Source organism: Colius striatus, chromosome 4, assembly GCF_028858725.1.
Source record: "Colius striatus isolate bColStr4 chromosome 4, bColStr4.1.hap1, whole genome shotgun sequence".
Classification (NCBI taxonomy): Eukaryota; Metazoa; Chordata; class Aves; order Coliiformes; family Coliidae; genus Colius; species Colius striatus.
Window position 1 is genome coordinate 80,586,524 of NC_084762.1, and position 20,002 is coordinate 80,606,525.

General features: G+C 35.4%; 1 protein-coding gene across 3 annotated transcripts in view; it reads right to left on the minus strand.

Moving 5' to 3' along the window:
- The window catches only part of CSMD3 (CUB and Sushi multiple domains 3), a 611,954-nt gene that overhangs the window by 62,974 nt on the left and 528,978 nt on the right, over positions 1-20,002 (minus strand). For all 3 annotated transcript variants that reach the window (XM_061994596.1, XM_061994595.1, XM_061994594.1), the window contains 7 exons: positions 17,502-17,647; positions 14,397-14,477; positions 13,155-13,268; positions 8,511-8,699; positions 8,015-8,161; positions 6,033-6,221; positions 1,923-2,108 (listed from right to left, as the gene is read on the minus strand). In XM_061994596.1, the coding sequence (XP_061850580.1) occupies positions 1,923-2,108; positions 6,033-6,221; positions 8,015-8,161; positions 8,511-8,699; positions 13,155-13,268; positions 14,397-14,477; positions 17,502-17,647 (1,052 nt within the window). The remainder of the gene's footprint in view (positions 1-1,922; positions 2,109-6,032; positions 6,222-8,014; positions 8,162-8,510; positions 8,700-13,154; positions 13,269-14,396; positions 14,478-17,501; positions 17,648-20,002) is intronic.

Genomic DNA, 20,002 nt, shown 5'->3' on the forward strand with positions numbered 1-20,002 from the left:
AATAGAAAACGTTAACAAACATACCAATTTTTGCCATGACCTAAAGTCAAAGAGGAAAATATTTTTTGGATAATACTTTATCTCCATTCAGATTGGTTCTTTAGATATAAGAAAAGGCATGAATACAATTTAAAAGAACAAGAACAAAAAAAAAAAAAAAAAAGGAAAATCATTTAAAATTATTCTAGGGTATATTTTCTTTCTTTTCCAAAATTCTTTTCCCATAATCCTATTTTAACACACATCAGACACTCTGACATTTCTGTATCAGTCTTATAATCATCTTATAACTGATAGTATCCACTTTTTGGAGTGACTGAACACACATTTTCTCTTCAGTGATTTTCCCTCAGGTTTAGTTGGTGTAGAAATATAATAATGGGGTGAATTTAAATAGTAAGCATCAGATTCAAACAAGTATCCCAGAGTACCAGAGACTTTGGAACTCTGGATAACAAACAGGGTTTTTTAACATTATATGACCTGTGCATTACTCACTGAAGGTATGGCTTTTTCATAAACCTCTGTAACTTTGATTTTGCAGTAAATTAATGATCAATTTGAATGTATTCTATAATCTCTAGTGTATTTTTTCTGCTGTCACAGAGTGTTTCAATAGACAGATATCTAAAATTCAAATAGGTGTTTCACATTCATTTAATATCAGCAATTATTCAGAGATTAAGGTAATCTGAAGCTGAAAGACTAAGTAAAGATTTGTGCCTTGTGGTAGTGGTTTTGCCTGGGCCAGGTTTTTGGTAGTGGTAGGGGTGCTACAGGGGTGGCTTCTTTAAACAAAGCTCTACCAGAAGCTTCCCCTGTAGCCAGTCAATTCTAAGACAGACCAGCCGCTGACCAAGGCCTGGCCAACTAGTGACTGAGGTAATGCCTCTGTGAATAACATGTTTAAGAAGGGGAAGAAGTTGCACAGTTGCTAAATGGCAGCAACAGGAAGTGAGAATGTGAAAACATCTCTGCAGACACCAAGGTCAGTGGAGAAGGAGGGGGGGGAGGGTGCTTAAACCCTGGAATAAAGACTCCTCTGTGATCTGTGGTGAGGACCATGGTGAGGCAGCTGTCCCCCTCCATGGAGGCCACTGGGGAGCAGAGATCCACTTGCAGCCTGTGGAGGACTCTACGTCAGAGTGAGTGGATGTCTGAAGAAGGCTTTAACTCCATGGGAAGCCCACACTGGAGCCCGTTCCTGGCACGACCTGGAAGCTTGTGGGGAGAGAGGAGCCCATCCCTGAGCAGGTTTGCTGTCAGGACTTGTGATTCTGTGAGGGACTCAGGCTGGAGCAGTCGGTACCTGAAGGACTGTTCTCTCCACATTGGAGCAGGGTGTGAGGAGCTGCCCCTGTGGGAGGCACCATGCTGGAGCAGTTCACAAGGAACTGTAGTCCATGGGAAGGACTCATGCTGGAGAAGTTCGTGAGGGACTGTCTCCATTGGGAGGGACCCCACACTGCAGCAGTGGGAAGTGTGATGAGGCCCCTCCCTGAGAAGAAGCAGCAGCAAAGTCCATCTGTAATATACTGATTGTTATCCCCCATCGACCATAGCACTGGAGGGGAAGGAAGGAGAGTCCTGGAGGAGGGAGGGGTGGAGGGAGGTGTTTTAAGATTCAGTTTTATTTCTCATCTCACTGTTCTGATGGTTCATTAAAAAATAAAACCCTTTTCTGCCCAAATCAAGTCTGTTTTTCCTGTGACACAAATTGCTGAGCAATATCCCTGTCCTTATCTCAACTTACCAATCTCTCATTATATTGCTCTCTCTCTACTGTACAGTTTAGGAGGAGGAGTGAAATTATGACTTGGTGGGTACCTGGCACCTAGCCAGGGCTAAACCAGAACACTTGTAAAACAAAAAAAAGTACAGCCAGGTTCTGACTCACTGGAGAGATTTCATATCTTACTTACCTACACAGCGAGGCGTTTTATTGTGATTACTCCAGGTACCATCTGGTTGACAGACTGCAGTAGTAAGTTCCTTGGCTGATAGTCTGTACCCATCGTTGCAAAAGTAAGTAACACGAGTGCCAACTAAGTAATCTGTAGTTAATATCCCACCATTTAATGGAGCTTTAGGAATTCCACATGATATTGCTGAGTAAAGAGAAAGACATCTCATCATATTTTCTTCACTATAAGCTTCCATTCATTTCAAAGGCTTTATGTATTCCAACATCAACAGTCTTATACTCATAAAAAATCCTTTTTAACTCCTTAACGTGTGATTTAATCTTTAAATGTATTCCCTTAAAATTCCCCCTGTATTCAGCACTATTGAGGCTGTACTGTGTTCAGTATTAGGGCCTTCACGAAAAGAAAGACGTTGAGGTGCTGGAGCATGTCTAGAGATGGGCAACAAAGCTGGTGAAGTGTCTGGAGAATAAGTCTGATGATGACTGGCTGAGAGAGCTGGGGTTGTTTAGCCAGGAGGAGGCTGAGAGGAGACATGATAGCTTTCTACAATTACCTGAAAGGGGATGGTAGTGACGAGGGGTTCAATCTCTTCTCTCTAGTAATGAATGATATGACACGAGGAAATGAGATGAGGTTGCACCAGGGAAGGTTTAGATTGGACATTAGGAACAACTTTTTCACTGAAAGGGCTATTAAGCATTGGAGTGGGTTGCTCAGGAAGGTGGTGTCATCACCATCCCTGGAGATACTGGAAAGACGCATACATGAGGTGCTGAGTGATATGGTTTAGTTTAGTGATGGGCCTGGCAGTGTGAGGTCAGTGATTGAATTTCAGGATCTTAAAGGTCTTTTCCAATCTTAAAGATTCTGTGATTCTAATATATATATATATATATATATATTCTGTGATTCTGTGTACTGAATTAAATCTCAAGAAGTTTTTGTCTTTTGATGGAGGTGGTTAAAAATAAGAGCAATGGTTCATAGCTCTGCAGCTATCCTTTCAAAATACAGAAGACAATTTAAAAAAAGAGGAAAAAGCAAATATCTGGAAAAAATATGACCATCATGGCAGAATGAGTAAAGCACAAGACATCAGGAACCTAGTTTGTACTTCAGATTCCTTCCATAAGAGGTACCACGTGAACTCTGACAAAGCACTAAAATTAAATTTCAAAATTCTATTTCTCCTCCTGAAGAGCAGAAAGAAAATACTCTTTTGAAAAAGGTGAAAACTAGTAAGTTCTGAGGAACTGCTTTTGCTTTTTAATGGGGGTGGAGAGGTTCAGTGCAGACCCGGTAAAGAGTTCTTGGGACTTTCCCCTGGATTTGGGGTTCAGATCCACCTCCAGCCTGGATGGGCCAATTTGGCGCCTCTGCGATCACTATTTTAGGATGGGAATTTGAAATGCTTTGAGAGGAGGTGTAAGAGAGGTACAAGATGGAGGTGACTATGCAGACTCCACAGTCAGAGAAGGAGGAAGGAAGGAGGAGTGCTGGACCGGAGTTCCCTCTGCAACCCATGGCGAGAATGTAGGCTGTAACCCTGCAACCTATGGAAGACAATGGCAGAACTGAGAGCCACCAGCAGCTCCATGTGAATACGTCTGGATGGGCAAGAGACTGTGTGAGGAGGCAGCCATGGCACAGGCCGTGCTGGAGATCCTGTGGGCCACAGAGCAGACCCACACACACGAGAGACGGAGAGGAGCTGCAGCCTTTGGGATGAATGGACATCAAAGTGGCCTGTGCAGGGCTGCCAGGTATGTGAGGTACCCCGTGAAGGAGCAGGTAGGTTTGGCGTGGGGCCCACCTGCTTTGAGAAGAGACAAATGGCAGAAGCCATCAGGAATAGACTGAAACTTATTCCCTGCCCCTCATAGCCATTCATGGAGGGGGGAGACAAAGATACCGGGATCAGGGCTCTGAACCTGGAAAGAGGGGAGGGGTGGGGAGAACATGGTCTTAAAGGGCTGGTTGGACTCTTCATCATTGTATCACTCTGTGTTGTTTGCTGTTGGTTATGTTTTGGGATTTAATGGTTATGTTTTAATTGATGTTGGATTAAATTATTTTCTGTTTTCTTCCCCAAGCCAAGTAGCCTGGTCTGTTTTGTCCTGGATCTTAAGTGGCACTTAAGACCTCCCTGCCATTTGGGAATTCTTAAGTCTGTGGTACTTAAGTCTAATCGTGGTCTTCTGTCCCTGGATGGGTCTAAACCGTGACACAAGTGAAAGTGTAAGACATCTTTTTGTTCTTATTTTAATTATTCAGCAGAAATAAATAAAAAAGAGAAGATCTATCTCTAGATAATGGTTTGTCTGTTTTGTGAATAAAATCAAAACTAAATTTTTTCTAGAAAAAAAAAGAGGGGGGGGAGGCTGCCTTTTTCTTAAATTTTTTCTTTAAATATTTTCTTAAATACTTTATTTTGAAGAGGAAACTTGAACCCTACTATTTGGCCTAAACAGAGATTTCAAAAGCTCATGTCCTGGTTTTGGTTGGGATAGAGTTAATTTTCTTCACAATAGCTACTATGGGGCTATGTTTTAGATATGGGCTGGAAACAATGTTGATAATTCAGGGATGTTTCCATTATTCCTAAGCAGTGCTTACAGAGCCAAGGCCTTTTCTGCTTCTCACACCGTCCGGCAAGTGAATAGGCTGTGAGTGTACAAGAAGTTGGGAGGAGACACAGCTGGGACAGCTGACACTAACTGACCAAAGAGCATATGACCCCACACTTTTCGACACCATGTGCAGCATATAAAGCTGGGGAGAGAAGGAAGGAGAGGACATTCAAAGTGTTGGTGTTTGTCTCCCCAGGTAACTATTACACGTGATGGAGTCCTACTGTCCTAGAGATGGCTGAACACTTGCATGCTGATGGGAAGTGGTGAATGTATCCTTTGCTTTGCTTGCAAGCATGGCTTTTTCTTTACCTATTATACTGTCTTTATCTCTACCCATAAGTTTTCTCACTTTTATCCTTCTGATCCTATATCCTATCACATCATGGAGGACTGAGCAAGCTCTGTGTGGAGCTCAGTTGTTGGCTGGGGTTAAAACATTACAGCCTTGCAGACTGTGTATACATACTTGATAATAAAGAATAATCTATTTTTGCACTTATTGTGAGCTGATCTGACATAAGACAAATTTGCTTCATAAACAATGTAAGTGTGCCACTGTAACAAAGATAATGATCACAGCTGAGAAACAGGTAAAACACTAACGCTATAACAACTTGCCGAACAGAGGTAATAGGATCAATGTTAAAATGTGTTTGGATTATCATAAAAAGAAACTGAGTATGACGTGGTTTTGTTTTTTTTTTTTTAAAGGGATACACTATGCTATAAACAAACCACAGATAATAATTATTAATTTGCTCGCTACCTTGTCCAGGCAACGAAAAAATATACATCTTATGTCTATCACAAAATCTACAGGCAACTAGAGACATACAAACATTCAGAAGAGAATAAGAAATCAGTTATTAGGAGCCAATGAAGGCCTCAAAACGGTCATTGAATTCCATCTTCCTGAGGGTATGAGAACATGATCCCAGAGGGGTAAAACGTGGCAAATGAACTAAATGAGAAGGCTCATCTTCCACTTCTTACTTGTTAGTAATACTAACAAGTAATCTGGCAGAACTATACTATTTCAATTGATACCATTACGGAAAGAAATTGATTCTCTATGATACAAAAGTGAAAACATCACTGAGTTGGGGTTTCTTATACCTCAAATGTTAGCAAACCTTTTAGGCAGATCTTTTGTGTAAAGAGGAGGATAAACAAAAGTTGGTACAATCAAAAGATAAAATCAAATAACACTGTTTACTGCATAATTGGCCAAGCTAACCAGTATCAAGTCTTTGTAGTTAGCAGATACCATGAGATTACTAAGCACTTGATTCCAATTGTTCCTGAAATATTACCTCAGTATGGCAACTAGTACTTTAGTTTGGTAAGTGGTTTAGGGATTTTTGGTTTTGCTTTCTTACACATTGTTTGCTACATCTAATTAACAGTCTGATCAAGTTATACAAATAACTGTCACGAAGGCATGACATTATTTTATAATGAAGGAATTCACCTTGACAAGCTGGGACTGGAACATCCCATGAGTAATAACCATAAGGAGACTTCTTGCATACAGCAGTACTTTTCCCAATGAGCCGAAAACCTCGATCACAAGCCCAGCGAACCACACTGTTGAGATGTCCACCTGTCTGACTGACAATGAAGCCATGTGGAGGGGATTCTGGAGTACTACAATAGAGAGCTTTAAAGATAAATATTTAATAAATATAAGATGCATTTAGAATTCAGATGATAATGATTGATAAATTCATGGTGCATTTAGTTGCTACCTCAAAACAAGCTGAGAAAATGTCAGTAAAAGTTGTTGCATACAGATCATGTATGCATTAAGCAATTTCACTAAGAATAAAGGTGACAGAATAAGGCTTTATAAAGGCTTCAGGTTTTAATAAGTTTAAAGGTAGTATGATGATTGTTCCTATAATTGGTTTTTTTTCCATCATCTTTTCTAAACCAGGAAGCTATAAAATTTTAGCTCATGATTAAATTTATTGCATTTGTATAAATTCAGTAATACACTTTTTTCTTTTAAAGAAAGAAACATCAAGGGTATACTGCATATAATTCTTTTTCAAATAGTGTATTTAGTTAAGTTATTTCTTTCAAGTTCTGTAATACAATGAACTGAATTGAACTAGAAAATCTAAAATAGATCTTAATCTTTATGAGTGTCACCATAAATCTGTGGCAAAAACACTGAATCTCGTTTTTGGTGTTTGTGTGGTTTATTTAGAACACAAAAAGTTCTTCAGAATTCTTATCTAGACAGTATGCAAAAAATCATAAATCTTTATGAAAGGAAAAATATTTTTAGAGATATAGTTGTTATATATCTGAAAAGATTTATGTAATTGAAGTCTCTCTGACTTTATAGATTGCTTACTTATTATACTGTCATTACATTTCTTTTAACTCCCTTTTTCATAAAGTCCATGACCTTAAATTCACTTAGTTTTGGCTACCTTGCCAAAGGAGTAGTCCAGAAAGGACTGACAACCTGGTAGCCAGTTTAAGATAAATATCTTTTGTTTAAGAATTTAACTTGATCTGTAATAATTTTGGTTCAAAGCCAAGTTAAAATTGGTAAGCCAAGATGAAAGAAACACAGCAAAAAATCCAGTGAGGGGAAAAAAAAAGACACAGCAAAAAGAATTTTATATTTATTCTCTGTTGCCTTCTCCACATTGTAAAAGTGAACTTGCTTTATGCCAATAACTTCTTTAATATCTATTAATATTGTTCCTGGTAATTTTCATTCTGTGTATTTTGTGACAAAAAAATCAAATATAGATTTTGTGTAATTGCTGTAAATTGCAATAGATCTACTTTAGCTTGATTAATAAATATTATTCAGCAAAAATTGTATTATATGATAATTCTATAAAAGCAATTATATAAAAATCAGTCCTTGTTAAGTATCATCTTCATGCACTATTCATAAATATGTTAATTTGAATTAATAACACACACACTGTTGGCTTTTTTGACACACTAATTGATCTCTTCTAATGTGATTTGCTGCTTCTGTTGAACCTTTAATTCAATCCGTCAAGAGTCTCACGTTTTTCCACATATAGCTGCTCACTTCTGTCTTGTCACTTCTTCCTCTATCCCATCAAAAGTCCTAATGATGAGTTGCATAAAGATTCAGTATGAAGAACAGAGGCGCATAAGTGCAAAAAAATGATGGGAGGAGAAGGACAAAGCTGCTTCTTTCATCTTTATTACTGGCTTATGCCATTTTAAAGTACTGTGAAACATTTGGTTAAATCTCTAGAGAGCACACATTTCATATATCCTATTTAGCAGTTATGGGGTTCTCTTTTCACACAATCACTATCATCAGGTTCATATATAAACTTGATTGAATTTCTTTCCAATCTGAGCAATTAATGTTGTAAAATATAGTTTACTTTTTTCACAGAAATTAATATGTAAATTTCATACACATAACACAAGGTCTGTTTTACATACCTATATATCTTATCCTGAAACCTTTTTTATTTGTGCCATGATCTGCTGACCACCGGAGAAATACTTCATGGCCGTTGCTGGTTATATTTAGCGAAGATGAATAGTCCCCACTGAGAGAAATAAGCAATGGGCTATGACTATTTGGTCCTTGATACAAAGAAGGGGAAAAAGAAAAAGAAAAAAAAAGTGGGAGTTACAAAGTTTAAAACAACATCCAATAAACTACATGAATTAAAAATGGAAGTTGACTTTACATAGCATACAATAGAGAGGTACTTATTTGTTAAGAAAAAATATTTTCAAACATAATTAATACGATACAATTTAAAAACACAATATCCAATAGTTCTTTTAAGCACAAGAAATACAAATCATTGCTTAAGTAAGCGTTTTTGTAGTGAAAATGTATGGTATGCATAAACAATATTGATTACACAGACACAATGAAAAAATACAGAGAAAAACCATCATCCAAAGTTGTGCATCCTATAGTTACCATCAAACACCTCAAGTATATCAAATTCCTTTTCTGTCTGGAAGAATTCGAAGAACATGCTGATATTATAACCCTTTTCCACAGTAATGGTCCATGCACACATTTGGAGATTTGGGTAGCTGTCAGGATATCCAGGGCTCAGTATTACTCCTGTTGAATCCAGACGCATTTCATTGGCTGGACAGAGCACTGTCAAACAGAAAGATTGTTTAAAAATTCCTAAAGCTCACTATTTCTGGTTTCATTCTATGTGATTGGCAGGATTTGCTCAAGTTTAAAAAGACTTTCATTATTCATTTTATTTCCATAAAGACTGACAATACTTTAGGAATCAAGTCAAGTTAGTATAAAAAAGGTCTAAAATAATGTTTATCTTTAAAATAAGTCTTAGAGCTCTCAGAAACTAATAATTCATTACTTTTTTTTTCTTTAAGATATGATTGTAGCCTGTGATATTACATCCTGGTAGGAAAGCTCAGGGAGTGTGGCTTGGATGAGCAGATGGTGAAGTGGATCGAGAACTGCCTGAATGAGAGAGCCCAGAGGACACAGAATAGAGTTGGAGGCCTGTAGCCAGTGACCGTTCCAAAGGGGTCTGTTCTAGGGCCAGTCTTGTTTGACATTTCATCAATGACCTGGATGAGGGAACAAAGTGTGCTCTCAACAAGTTCACTGATGACATCAAACTGGGAGGACTGGCTGATTCCCCAGAAAGTTGTGCTGCCATTCAGCAAGATCTTGATCAGCTTGAGAGTTGGGCAGAGAGGAACCTCATGAGGTTCACCAAGGAAAAGTGCAGAGTTCTGCATCTGGGAAAAAAAATCCCATGCACCAGTACAGGCTGGGGATTGACCTGCTGGAGAGCAGCTCTGCAGAGAGAAACCTGGAAGTCCTGGTTGATAAGAAACTAAACATGAGCCAGCAATGTGTCCTCGTGGCCAAGAAGACCATCCTGGGGTGCATGAAAAAGTGCATCCAGTAGGTTGAGGTTCTCCTCCTTCTCTACTCTGCCCTTCTGAGTCCTCATTTGGAGTCCTGTGTACAGTTCTGGGGTCCTTAGCTCAAGAGGGACGAGGAACTTCTCGAGACAGCTGAGGACCACCAAGATGATCAGGGGACTGGAACATCTTCCTTATGAGGAAAGGCTGTGGGAACTAGGGCTGCTCAGCCTGGAGAAGAGGAAACTGAGTGGGGACCTCATTAATACTTACAAGTATTTACAAGGTATATGTGAAGAAGACAGGGTAACACTTTTTTCTGGAGTGTCCAGTGATAGGACAAGGGGTAATGGGACAAAGCTGGAATACAAAAAGTTCCATTTAAATTTAAGGAAATACTTTATTATAAGGCTGATAGAGCACTGGAACAAGCTGCCTGGGGAGGCTGTGGAGTCTTCTCTTGAGGTTTTCAAAACTCGCCTGGATACATTCCTGAGTGACCAAATCTAGCTGGATTTGCAGGAGAGTTGGACTAGATCCTTAGAGGTCCCTTCCCGCTCCTATCATTCTGTGATTCTGCGAATGTATTTGAGATTTAGGTGAGAGTTTTCATTCAAGAATTCTTTCAAGATCCTATAATTGTGATGTAAAATAGAGTTTGAGTCTTTCAAGCTTTTATTTTATCCTGAAAGTTGAAGCTTATTTCAGGGAAAATTAAGGAGAAAGCGACATGCTACATATGTGAAATGGTCTACTTTAACAAAATAAGATGATAGGCATTGGCATAAGCTTGTGGAAGTTAGTGATTACTTTCTGATATGAAGAAAATAATCTTCTAGAATTTTAAGAAATGTTCATCCAACTGATATACATCAGAGAAAAATTAAAAAAAAAAGATATAGTTTTAAACAGTACTAAATGTAGTGTAATTTGACCTGTAACAACTGAAATCACCAAATCAAATCTTAAATAGATTTTGTTTAAATATTATCTCATAGATACCTCATTATTGACTATTATGTCTTAGTGCAATAAAACTAAATGCTGCTATTTAACTTTTTTCAGCAGCACTCTTCAGGTGCAAAAAAATAATGATTGCTGAATATAAGAAATGAAGCAAAACTGAACCAAAACTCACTAAATACTTGCTGAGCATGTGAAACAGGCACAAGGTTAAAGCAACAGAAGTTAAAACTATGAAGTCTAACAAACATATGCTTTTCCTGGTGAAAAGAATTAGTGAACTAATAAAAATATGAACCATCAGAAGAGTTGAGTTTATTCCTCAAGAGTGACTGCTACTTTATGTGTTATAGCCTGCACAATTAAAGTATGATTGCTTATACATAAACAGGTGTAGTATACTAAAATCACAGAAGACATCTTTCATGCATATAATTTTGCTGTCTCTATATTCCACAAAGCTCTGTATTGATCTGGATTTCAATATTGAAATTGAGTTTACATATTGCAATCTTCAAACTTACACGCTATACAAATAAATGCAAGAGTAAATTATGTTGTATTCTAGGTGGCCAGTTTGAATGTAATTATAAACATATTTTAACTAATCCTTTTGATTCTTTCCAATTTTCTGAATTTTTTAACTCTGAAGATTATGTTAATTTAAATAAACTTTAGACTGAAATGATAAGAACACTTATTGAATATTTAGTATTTAATTAATACTTGGCATTTACGTGTGAAAGAGGAAAGGCAACTGAAGTCCTCATTCCTGAGTTTTTTGTCCCAGGTCTTACAATGAATATAAATATGTCTTCAGAAACATTTGCTGAAATAATGCATCAGAATTAGTACAATTTCTGTTTGTCTTATCTATTATCACATCATTTAAACATTTAAAAGAGTGCCTGGAGCTTACTATGGTTTTCTATCTATTAGATGCTATGAGCCTGCTATGTTAGGATCTTCATTTTAATCAGGGTGTTAGAAACTATTCCTAGACACAACTGCATGTAAATGAATGAATTTTCAGAAATTATCAGTGTTACAGTTCTTATAAAGCTCACAATTCAAGATCATTTTACATTTTTAAGATCTAGATTTATTGCTATGAATTATTTTGACTTTTACATAGTTGTGTGCATAAAACCAGGAAAAAATGGTATATTCAGTAGTAGCAGTTGACCTTTCCAATTTTTCAGCAATGTGGGAAAAAAATATATTTATAAGATAGTAATCTTTCATCTCTCAGCTGACAATTCAGTTGAAATTTGACATCATAATTAAGTTCTAAAAATCTGTATATTGATGTTTACATTTGTATAAACTAATTTTTGCACCAGTTAGAAACTTCAGAAATTACTAAGAAATAGTATAAAAAAGAAACCAGTAGATTTATTCACAATTAAGTTAATTTATTTCCAAATAAATATTTAATCATGAGTTTTTTATAGCTATTCTAATTAATTAAGCTTGCTGGAAAAAAAGGAAAACCAAATACCACTAAGCCAACATCTGATTGGTAGAAAACCCAGATGGCAATAGTTTCAATTTAATACAAAAGTAAATCAATCATGTTTATTATGAATGATTTGGGAAAGTATTTTAATCTTACAGTAAGTGTCAGATTATTAAGCTCAGGAGTAGATGGATAGCAAAGGAACATCACAAAAACAGCAGAATCCAAAATGGCTTTTGTTTATATAAATGATACTTTTATGGTGCTCTTGGGGTTTTTGGGTTTTTTAAAATTTTTTTACCCTCTAAATGTCTCATCATGCATGTTTATAACTGTCATTCCTTATCTTTCTAGAAATAAATTAGTAAGAAAACATAAACCTATGCCAAAACTTTAAAGAGATTATATTTTAAAAAACAAATCGTATGCAAGGTTTATCTCCATTATCTCCCTAATTGTTTTAGTAGGAAAAAAACCTCTTACCTTTTCTTAAAAAATGATAGAATATTCTATTCTAGCACAAGAAATCAATTGTCGGCTTAAAAAAACTTAGTTTAAATAGTGATATTAATGCCTGGCAGGATAGTAATCTTGTTTTGATCTTAACAATGACATAGTGTTATATCTCTCTATTCATAGCTTTCAACAAAAGGAGAAAAACAGGAACACACAAAAGCATACACAGACACATAGAGAAAAAATTACTTTTTAGAAAACACTGAATAGAAATGGAAGCACCCAAGGTTGCACTGAAAAATGATGTTATGATCTTGTTCACTCTAAACCATACTATGTTAATTTAGCATTTTTTAAAATGTCCATATAAATTTCATATTATTATGTTGTATGTAAAAGGAAACAATCTAATTATTTCTTACTCTCTCCAAAAAAAGATCTGTGAAATTGTTTTCACAAAGTAGATCACTAGTCCTTTATAATCATCATGTTCACTAAAACATTACTAATCATTTTGCATGAATATTACAAATCATAGAATCAAAGAGTGGTAGGGTTGGAAGAGACCTTTAGAGATCATCCAGTCCAATCCCCCTGTCGAAGCAGGTTAACCTAGATAAGTTCGCACAGGAACATGTCCGGACGGGTCTTGAAGACCTCCAAGGAAGGAGACTCCACAACCCCTCTGGGCACAGATAATCTTGTTAATAGCATCAAAAAGTCTGAAATTTTTTCAATATGTCATTTAATGTAAAGACACAATGAAGAGTATTTAAGGAATAACCAATCTGCTGGTCTGGGGGGAGAAAAAGAAAAAGGAGAAAGAACCTTGACAGGTAGGTGGTGCTCCATCCATCTGAAGCCTTTCACCTAGTCTGCAAGTCAGAATCTCATTACCAACCAACGTAAAGCCTGGTTGGCACTGGTATCTTATTATGTCTCCTGTTTGGAAAAACAAAACACAACAAAATAAACAAACAAGGGAACATTAAACAGCAATCAACTGTGAATTTTAGCTTTAAGAACATTATTAATGAATTTTCTTGCCATCATATATAACAAGATAAATGACCTCTGGCATTAACAACTTTGAGTAGTCTACGAAATGTGGTACATGAGCACTGTGTTGCACATTACTCTGCATCTATCACAGTTTTCTACCAAATCACTAGTTGTACTGTTTGCTAATTTGTTTGAGTTTGACTGATGTGTGAAATGTGTCCACAAAGCTCTAAGCAAAATAATTTAATGGATAACCATTATGGAACTAAGTAAAGAGGTAAGATCAATTCAGTAACCCATTCAATTCTCAGGGGGTTTGGGAAATAGGAACTGTATTTTGTTGATAATATCTACATTTATCACGGTGAGAAGAAGGAATTGTCATTTTTAAAATTGAGAAATTAAAAATTCATACAGTTTTATGTACCAATCAAAGTAAAGATTTTTACATTCCAGCAGTTCTCTGGTCCAGACTAAAGAACAGAAAAAAACAAACAAATAAACAAACCCCAAACACAAAGTCTTTTCTCTTTCTTACCAAAGATATATATTAAAGTTAAATGTATTTTTCTTTGCAATAATGTAGGCAAAACTGGTCAGACATCTGATATATGATCATGCAAGCCACATTTCTTTGAACAATAGGTAGTTAAGTAATATTATTAAGATGTCTTTGAAAGTAAGATGTCATTCTCTTTTCAGATGCTCCTAATTTTTACAAATTTCATTTTATCTTTCAGGTCACAAACAGAGCTTTAATTCTGGGACAACATAAAACATCTGCGTTAGAAGTTTTTTGGCTTTTGTTTGTTTTGATTCAAGACAATATTTTATATTAAATATTATTAAGAATGTATTTTAAAATTAAGTTGATTACAAGGGAGTTACTGTTACACTCATATATGATCTCTAAAACAGAAAGGATTCAGGAAGTACAAGAAAAAAGAATGACTTCTTAACAATTTTATTTTCAAATATAAATCTAACACAGGCATGATTTGCATGTTGAAAAGCAATGCATTTCCTTTTCTTTTTTTGAAACAAAATGTTGCTTTTCTTTTATATTACCTATTTCAAACTCATCATCTTCAGTTAGAATTTCAGCATTTGGTACATTTGTTGGAGGCTGGCAGACCCGGAGCTGATAGGCTATAAACAACAGGAAAGCAGAGTTGACATTTCCGTACTTAAACAGTTAATATAGCCCTGCAAACATAACTGAATTAATACCCACATTAACAGGATATCAATCAACATCTATCCATTTTCTTTGAAACTTTCAGGAGAATTAAAAAAAAAGAAACAATATCAGAGTTGTTTACAAATTTGAAATTCCATCACTGTTCAAAATTATTTATTTAATTTCAATAGCAAAACTCTCTTCATAATTAAGAAACTCAGAAGTGGTTGTGAATTTTCTCACTTAAGTGATATCATCTAAAGTAATTATTCCTGTATTGTGCAATTGTTTTGTTTCTTTAATATTTTTACAATGCATTTTTACTGATGAGTTTTTCCACTTTTGAAACTGTGTAATAAAGACAAAGTTTTAGAATCTCAAAGATTCTACCCAGAGGCAGCATAACTGATGCACAGAAGCATTTTGAATGTGGAATTTCTCAGTAAATTAGTAGTTGTGGAGCACACCTCACCTGCAGATAGGATCAGAGAATAATCACTTTTTAAACTTATTTGAACTCTCATATGAAATATTTTTTTGAGTTTTAACACATAAGTAACAGCCAGGAAAAATAATTAGGTGAAATAGATGATTAAAAAGCAAGTAGCAAGAGTATACAGAGGTTATATAGCTCTATTTTTTTTACAGAAAATCTATGAGGATGTGTTTGGACCGAGATGAACTTCCCTTCCATTTGAATGCAATTAGGACAGAAGTCTAGCCAAGGAAATCACGCTGAAGTATTTATATTGACACTCTAGACTTTCACGTTTTAAGATATACACTCAGGTTGATCAATGAGTCAGGTATGCCTGGTTTTCATTAATAGGACGTTTTAATATAGAATTGTTTTATGACATCTCTCATTAGCAAGGAAACATCATCTACTTATGGCAGATGATACTCAATTATACACACCTTTGTTACTTCATGTGTTTGGGTCTTTTAGTAATTGAATTTGTCAAACTTTGTCGAACATAAAATTTATATTGTAGCCAAGTAAGATGTTTTGTTGCTATTTAGTCACATTTTAATCTTTCTATTCCACTCCTTTTTGTTGATTGTATAATGAAGAGACAGTTAGATCTGTGAGTCAGAAAGTCAACATCCTGCCTTAGGATAAAGTAATTTAAAATTAAAAACACCAAGCAAACATGGAACAGCTGTCCTATTTAGATTAAGAAAAAAAAAAATCACCAACATAATTTCTAAAAGGATTCAATAAATGATTCATATTCTTTATCTCAAATGCCTCTCCTTTATATTTTTCATAACTTTTAATCCCCAAATCATCTATTTTGAAAAAAATTGACTTCTATCACTGCCCTGCCTTCAAGGATGCTGAGAGATATAGTTATCTTGACAACATCGGTCCCAAAAATGGTTTAAGTTTCTTAATGAATGATCCTTTTTGCTGCTTAGTTTGCATCTTTATTATACATTAGAGACCACGGTTGTGGAATTACTATTTCCATTATAACAAAAGAAGGAAGTACAAAGAGATCAAGGTCTTTAAGAGACACTTTATTACCAGGTATGAACATTTTTACACATTTGGTCATAAATGGATATATTAATCATAGAATCATAGAATGGTAGGGCTTGGAAGGGACCTTTAGAGAACATCTAGTCCAACGCCCCTGCAGAAGCAGGTTCACCTAGATCAGGTCGCATAGGAACACGTCCTGGCAGGTCTTGAAGACCTTCAAGGAAGGAGACTCCACAACCCCTCTAGGCAGCCAAATCCACTGCTCCGTCACTCTCATAGTGAAATAGTTTTTTCTTATATTTAAGTAGAACTTTTTGTGTTCCAGCTTCATCCCATTACCCCTTGTCCTGTTGCTAGCTACAACAGGAAAAAAAGGGATGTCCCAACCTCCTGACACCCACCATTTAGATATTTGTAAGCATTAATAAGATCTCTCCTCAGTCTCCTTTTTCTAGACTAAACAGTCCCAGTTCCTCCAGCCTTTCCTCATATGAAAGATGTTCTAGTCCCCTGACCATCATGGTGGCCCTGCGCTGTACCCTCTCCAGAAGTTCATGTGCATATGAATACATATCAGTTCATTTACTGATGACTGCAAAGGGTCAGGCTGTGGTTCCCAAACTACTACATGCAATTTAGATACCCAGGTTTGGAATTAAGTTTCTGACCCCCTCTGCCTAATCCTACTGGAGACTATACTTCATCAACAATTCAAGTGCTTTTGATGCTGGTTTTTTTTAATCGCGCGATTTAGGGTTTGGGGGCTTTTTTTGCTTTATTTTATCTAGATTAAAGTTTCCTTAACCCTCCAAATTCTGTCTATATATATTCACCTCGGCCTTCACAAGGTCAAAAAGAAAGCTATCTAGTCCTCAAATCAGATCAGGATCCAGAAATCAGACTGCAATGTTACCTAGGATAGTCAATCCCACAGAGATTCATAGAGCACTTCGTAAAGCATCCCTGCTTCTAAATCTCTTTCCTTGTATTGCTAGGATTGCAAAAGAACACTTGGCCACAGAAGTTTTGAATGACTCCAAAGAGGCAGAATTTGTTGCATTAATACCTATGCATTTTCGTTCAAGTGGTATTGAATTCAAGGGCAGTTTGACTACATAGCACAGTTCACTATCATTGAAATCTCTAGAACAATGGTACTTTCTTCAAAATATTGAAATATCTACAAGAAATTTAAGGACTCCCACAAATATTTAGATTATATAGGAATTCTAGAATTATTGTAAGTAGTGAGAAGACAAGCACCTTGTCATGTCTTTTGACAATGTATTCTTTTTTTGCTTGACTATAAGTAAATTTAACATTTGTTCAAGAGAAAAACTTGTTTTTCATCATTCACATTAGTCTTTCATACGTTTGTATTACCCTAGCGGTGATCAGTCATAATAATAATTCTTGTTAGAAAACATAATCATTTTTCCATTATTTTTTTTTACCTGCAGTGATCAGTAAAGACAGAGAAAAAAATGCAGTTTGCCAAACTTACCGTGGTAACTAAGTACAAAGAAGCCACTCGTAGTAAAGTCACTGTGGAACTTGATCAGAATCTGATTGGAAGTGCTATAGACTGACTCTAATGCAGTGTTGCCACTAAATTGCCCAATTTGAGGAGAAGTTTGGTCTGGTCCATCCCTAAGAAATGCAAATGCAAAAAGATTTTTTTTTCCCGCAAAGAATATTTCTCAAATTTTTAATAAAATACAATAATTATTTTTCTAGATTATTCTAAAAGGCAAGTAATCTGAAAACGGGGAAAAAAAACCAAATTAAATGCTCAAAATTATTTAATTTGTGATTGTACTTCATTTTTCTACTACAAATTCTGCTCACATTCACTTCTCTATGTTTTCAAACATGTCTATCAGAAAATTAAACCAAATGCTGCTCATCTCCATCAGTCTTTTTGAATTTGGTAATTTCTAGAAAAATTAAGAGATTAATACTACTTAATTTTTAAAAGACAATGAGTGATTATTTGCTTCACTAAAAAGAATCAGTTTCTTGCTGAGATATGTGCCATATATTTTAAATGAATGGTTGCGTCTCAGGGTCAGGTAAACATTTGTACAAATGGCAGTTCTAATCAAAACTAAGTATGATGTGCAGTTTGCTAATTTCTTAGATCCTTGTTCACATAGATTGATTGATATTATTTTTGCACTATTTACTAGGAGTTAAGGCAATACATGGACCGTTGGTAAGATCACTGCTACCTTATGCAACAATTACGTACTTCAATGGCAAAATTAAATCAATCAATAGCCAAACTGTATAGAAAACAGAATCATGGTGTAATTAAATTTTCATACTTTCTTCCTTCAAGTTCAGAATTGATGAATATTAAAAATTTAAATTTTCTAATTGTTATTGGCACATTTTAACTGAAAACAATTCACAATAAAGTGATGGATATTTTTTTGTTTTATAAGTTTTGCAGAAGTAAATTTGTTCAATTTATTACATGTTGTCCCTTCCCCTTCTGTTTTATCAGGGAAATAACATGACTAGAAGAAACATTTTAATTGTGAATATATTGATTTTTTTTTTTCTATTGGAAACAGCTATCAAAATTTCTGATCATCTCTGTAAATAAATAGCATCTCAGAAGTGGAATAAGCTACTTAATTGTATAGTCATCATGTATACAATACCGTTGATACAGGCATATAAATCATACATAAATAGCAACATACATGATATATACATGAATTGCATAATGCTTTAATTTCAGAATATTTTCCTGAAAGTGTTGTTTATCTAAGTAGGACATAAAACATCTAAATAGGAACACATTACAAAATAAACTTGAGATTTTAATTTTTTTAAGATATATATAATTACATTTACTTTGAGAACTACATTTGCAATACAGCTAATGATTCTGTGATTCTGTGAAGAGCTCAACGTAGGAAGCACTAGAAGTGGACAGTAGTGTTCTAGTTTATGTGGGATGAAATAGAGAAAAGATGTTTGTATGCCTACAAATGTACAATTTAATTCAGGGAAGGCTCTGAAGGTCAGTCTAAATTTGATAAAACAAGTAGTGAAGAGTTAAAGCAATTCAAAATTATCTGAATTTTATCAGCACAATAGTCTGGGTACATGTTCTGATCAAATTTTTGTTAGACATTAGGGCAAATCAATCAAGTATCTGGGATGCAGGAGAGGATAGTTTGCAGGACTCGAAAAAAACTCCACAGGACCTACAGAAATGATTACAAAAGTGTACAGAAAACACTGTAATATTTATGAAGTAGGAATGAAAATCTGAGTCATAAAAATTCACTTTAATCCAAATTAAACTGTTGTGCAACAGAAACACGCATAACTAATAATCCAAATTGCCGCTTGTTATTTTGAACTACTCAGACTACAAGACTTTTCTCTCCAACTGTGGATTCTCAATCTGAAGATTCAACAGTCAGTGGGTTATTGGTTTAGGTAAGCTGCAAAAGGTTTCAGCCACTGTTGAAAGGTGTAGGGGACTCACAGGTAACAGTTTCACGATTACCACGGGAGGCATTACATTTGGTTACATCTTTCTGCCTGTACCAACTTTGCAACTAAGAAAAATGGAGGTTTCATTACCTGAAAAGACTCATGATAGACATGAACTTAGGTATATATAGAATATATATATATAGAATATGTATATATATAATATAATCTGTTTTCAACTATTGTTAATTCGTTTTGTCATAGTGAGTTATAAGTAGTCTCTCCCGTTTTTTTTCTATGAACATCTTAAAACCAGTCCACTTGGAAGAAATTAAGAATGTTGCTATAGTTTCTTATATTAATATGCTAAAACATTTTAATTGCTACACACAGCTACAACAGTTTATAGCACTCTTAACTATTACTTCTAGTGATTGTTGATATGTTGTCATAGCACATGTCTGAATGCTTTTCTTCACCAAGAAACTGAGGCACACTGTTATTGGTTTGGAATTCTTAAGACAAGTGATATGAAACTTCATGTCCAGT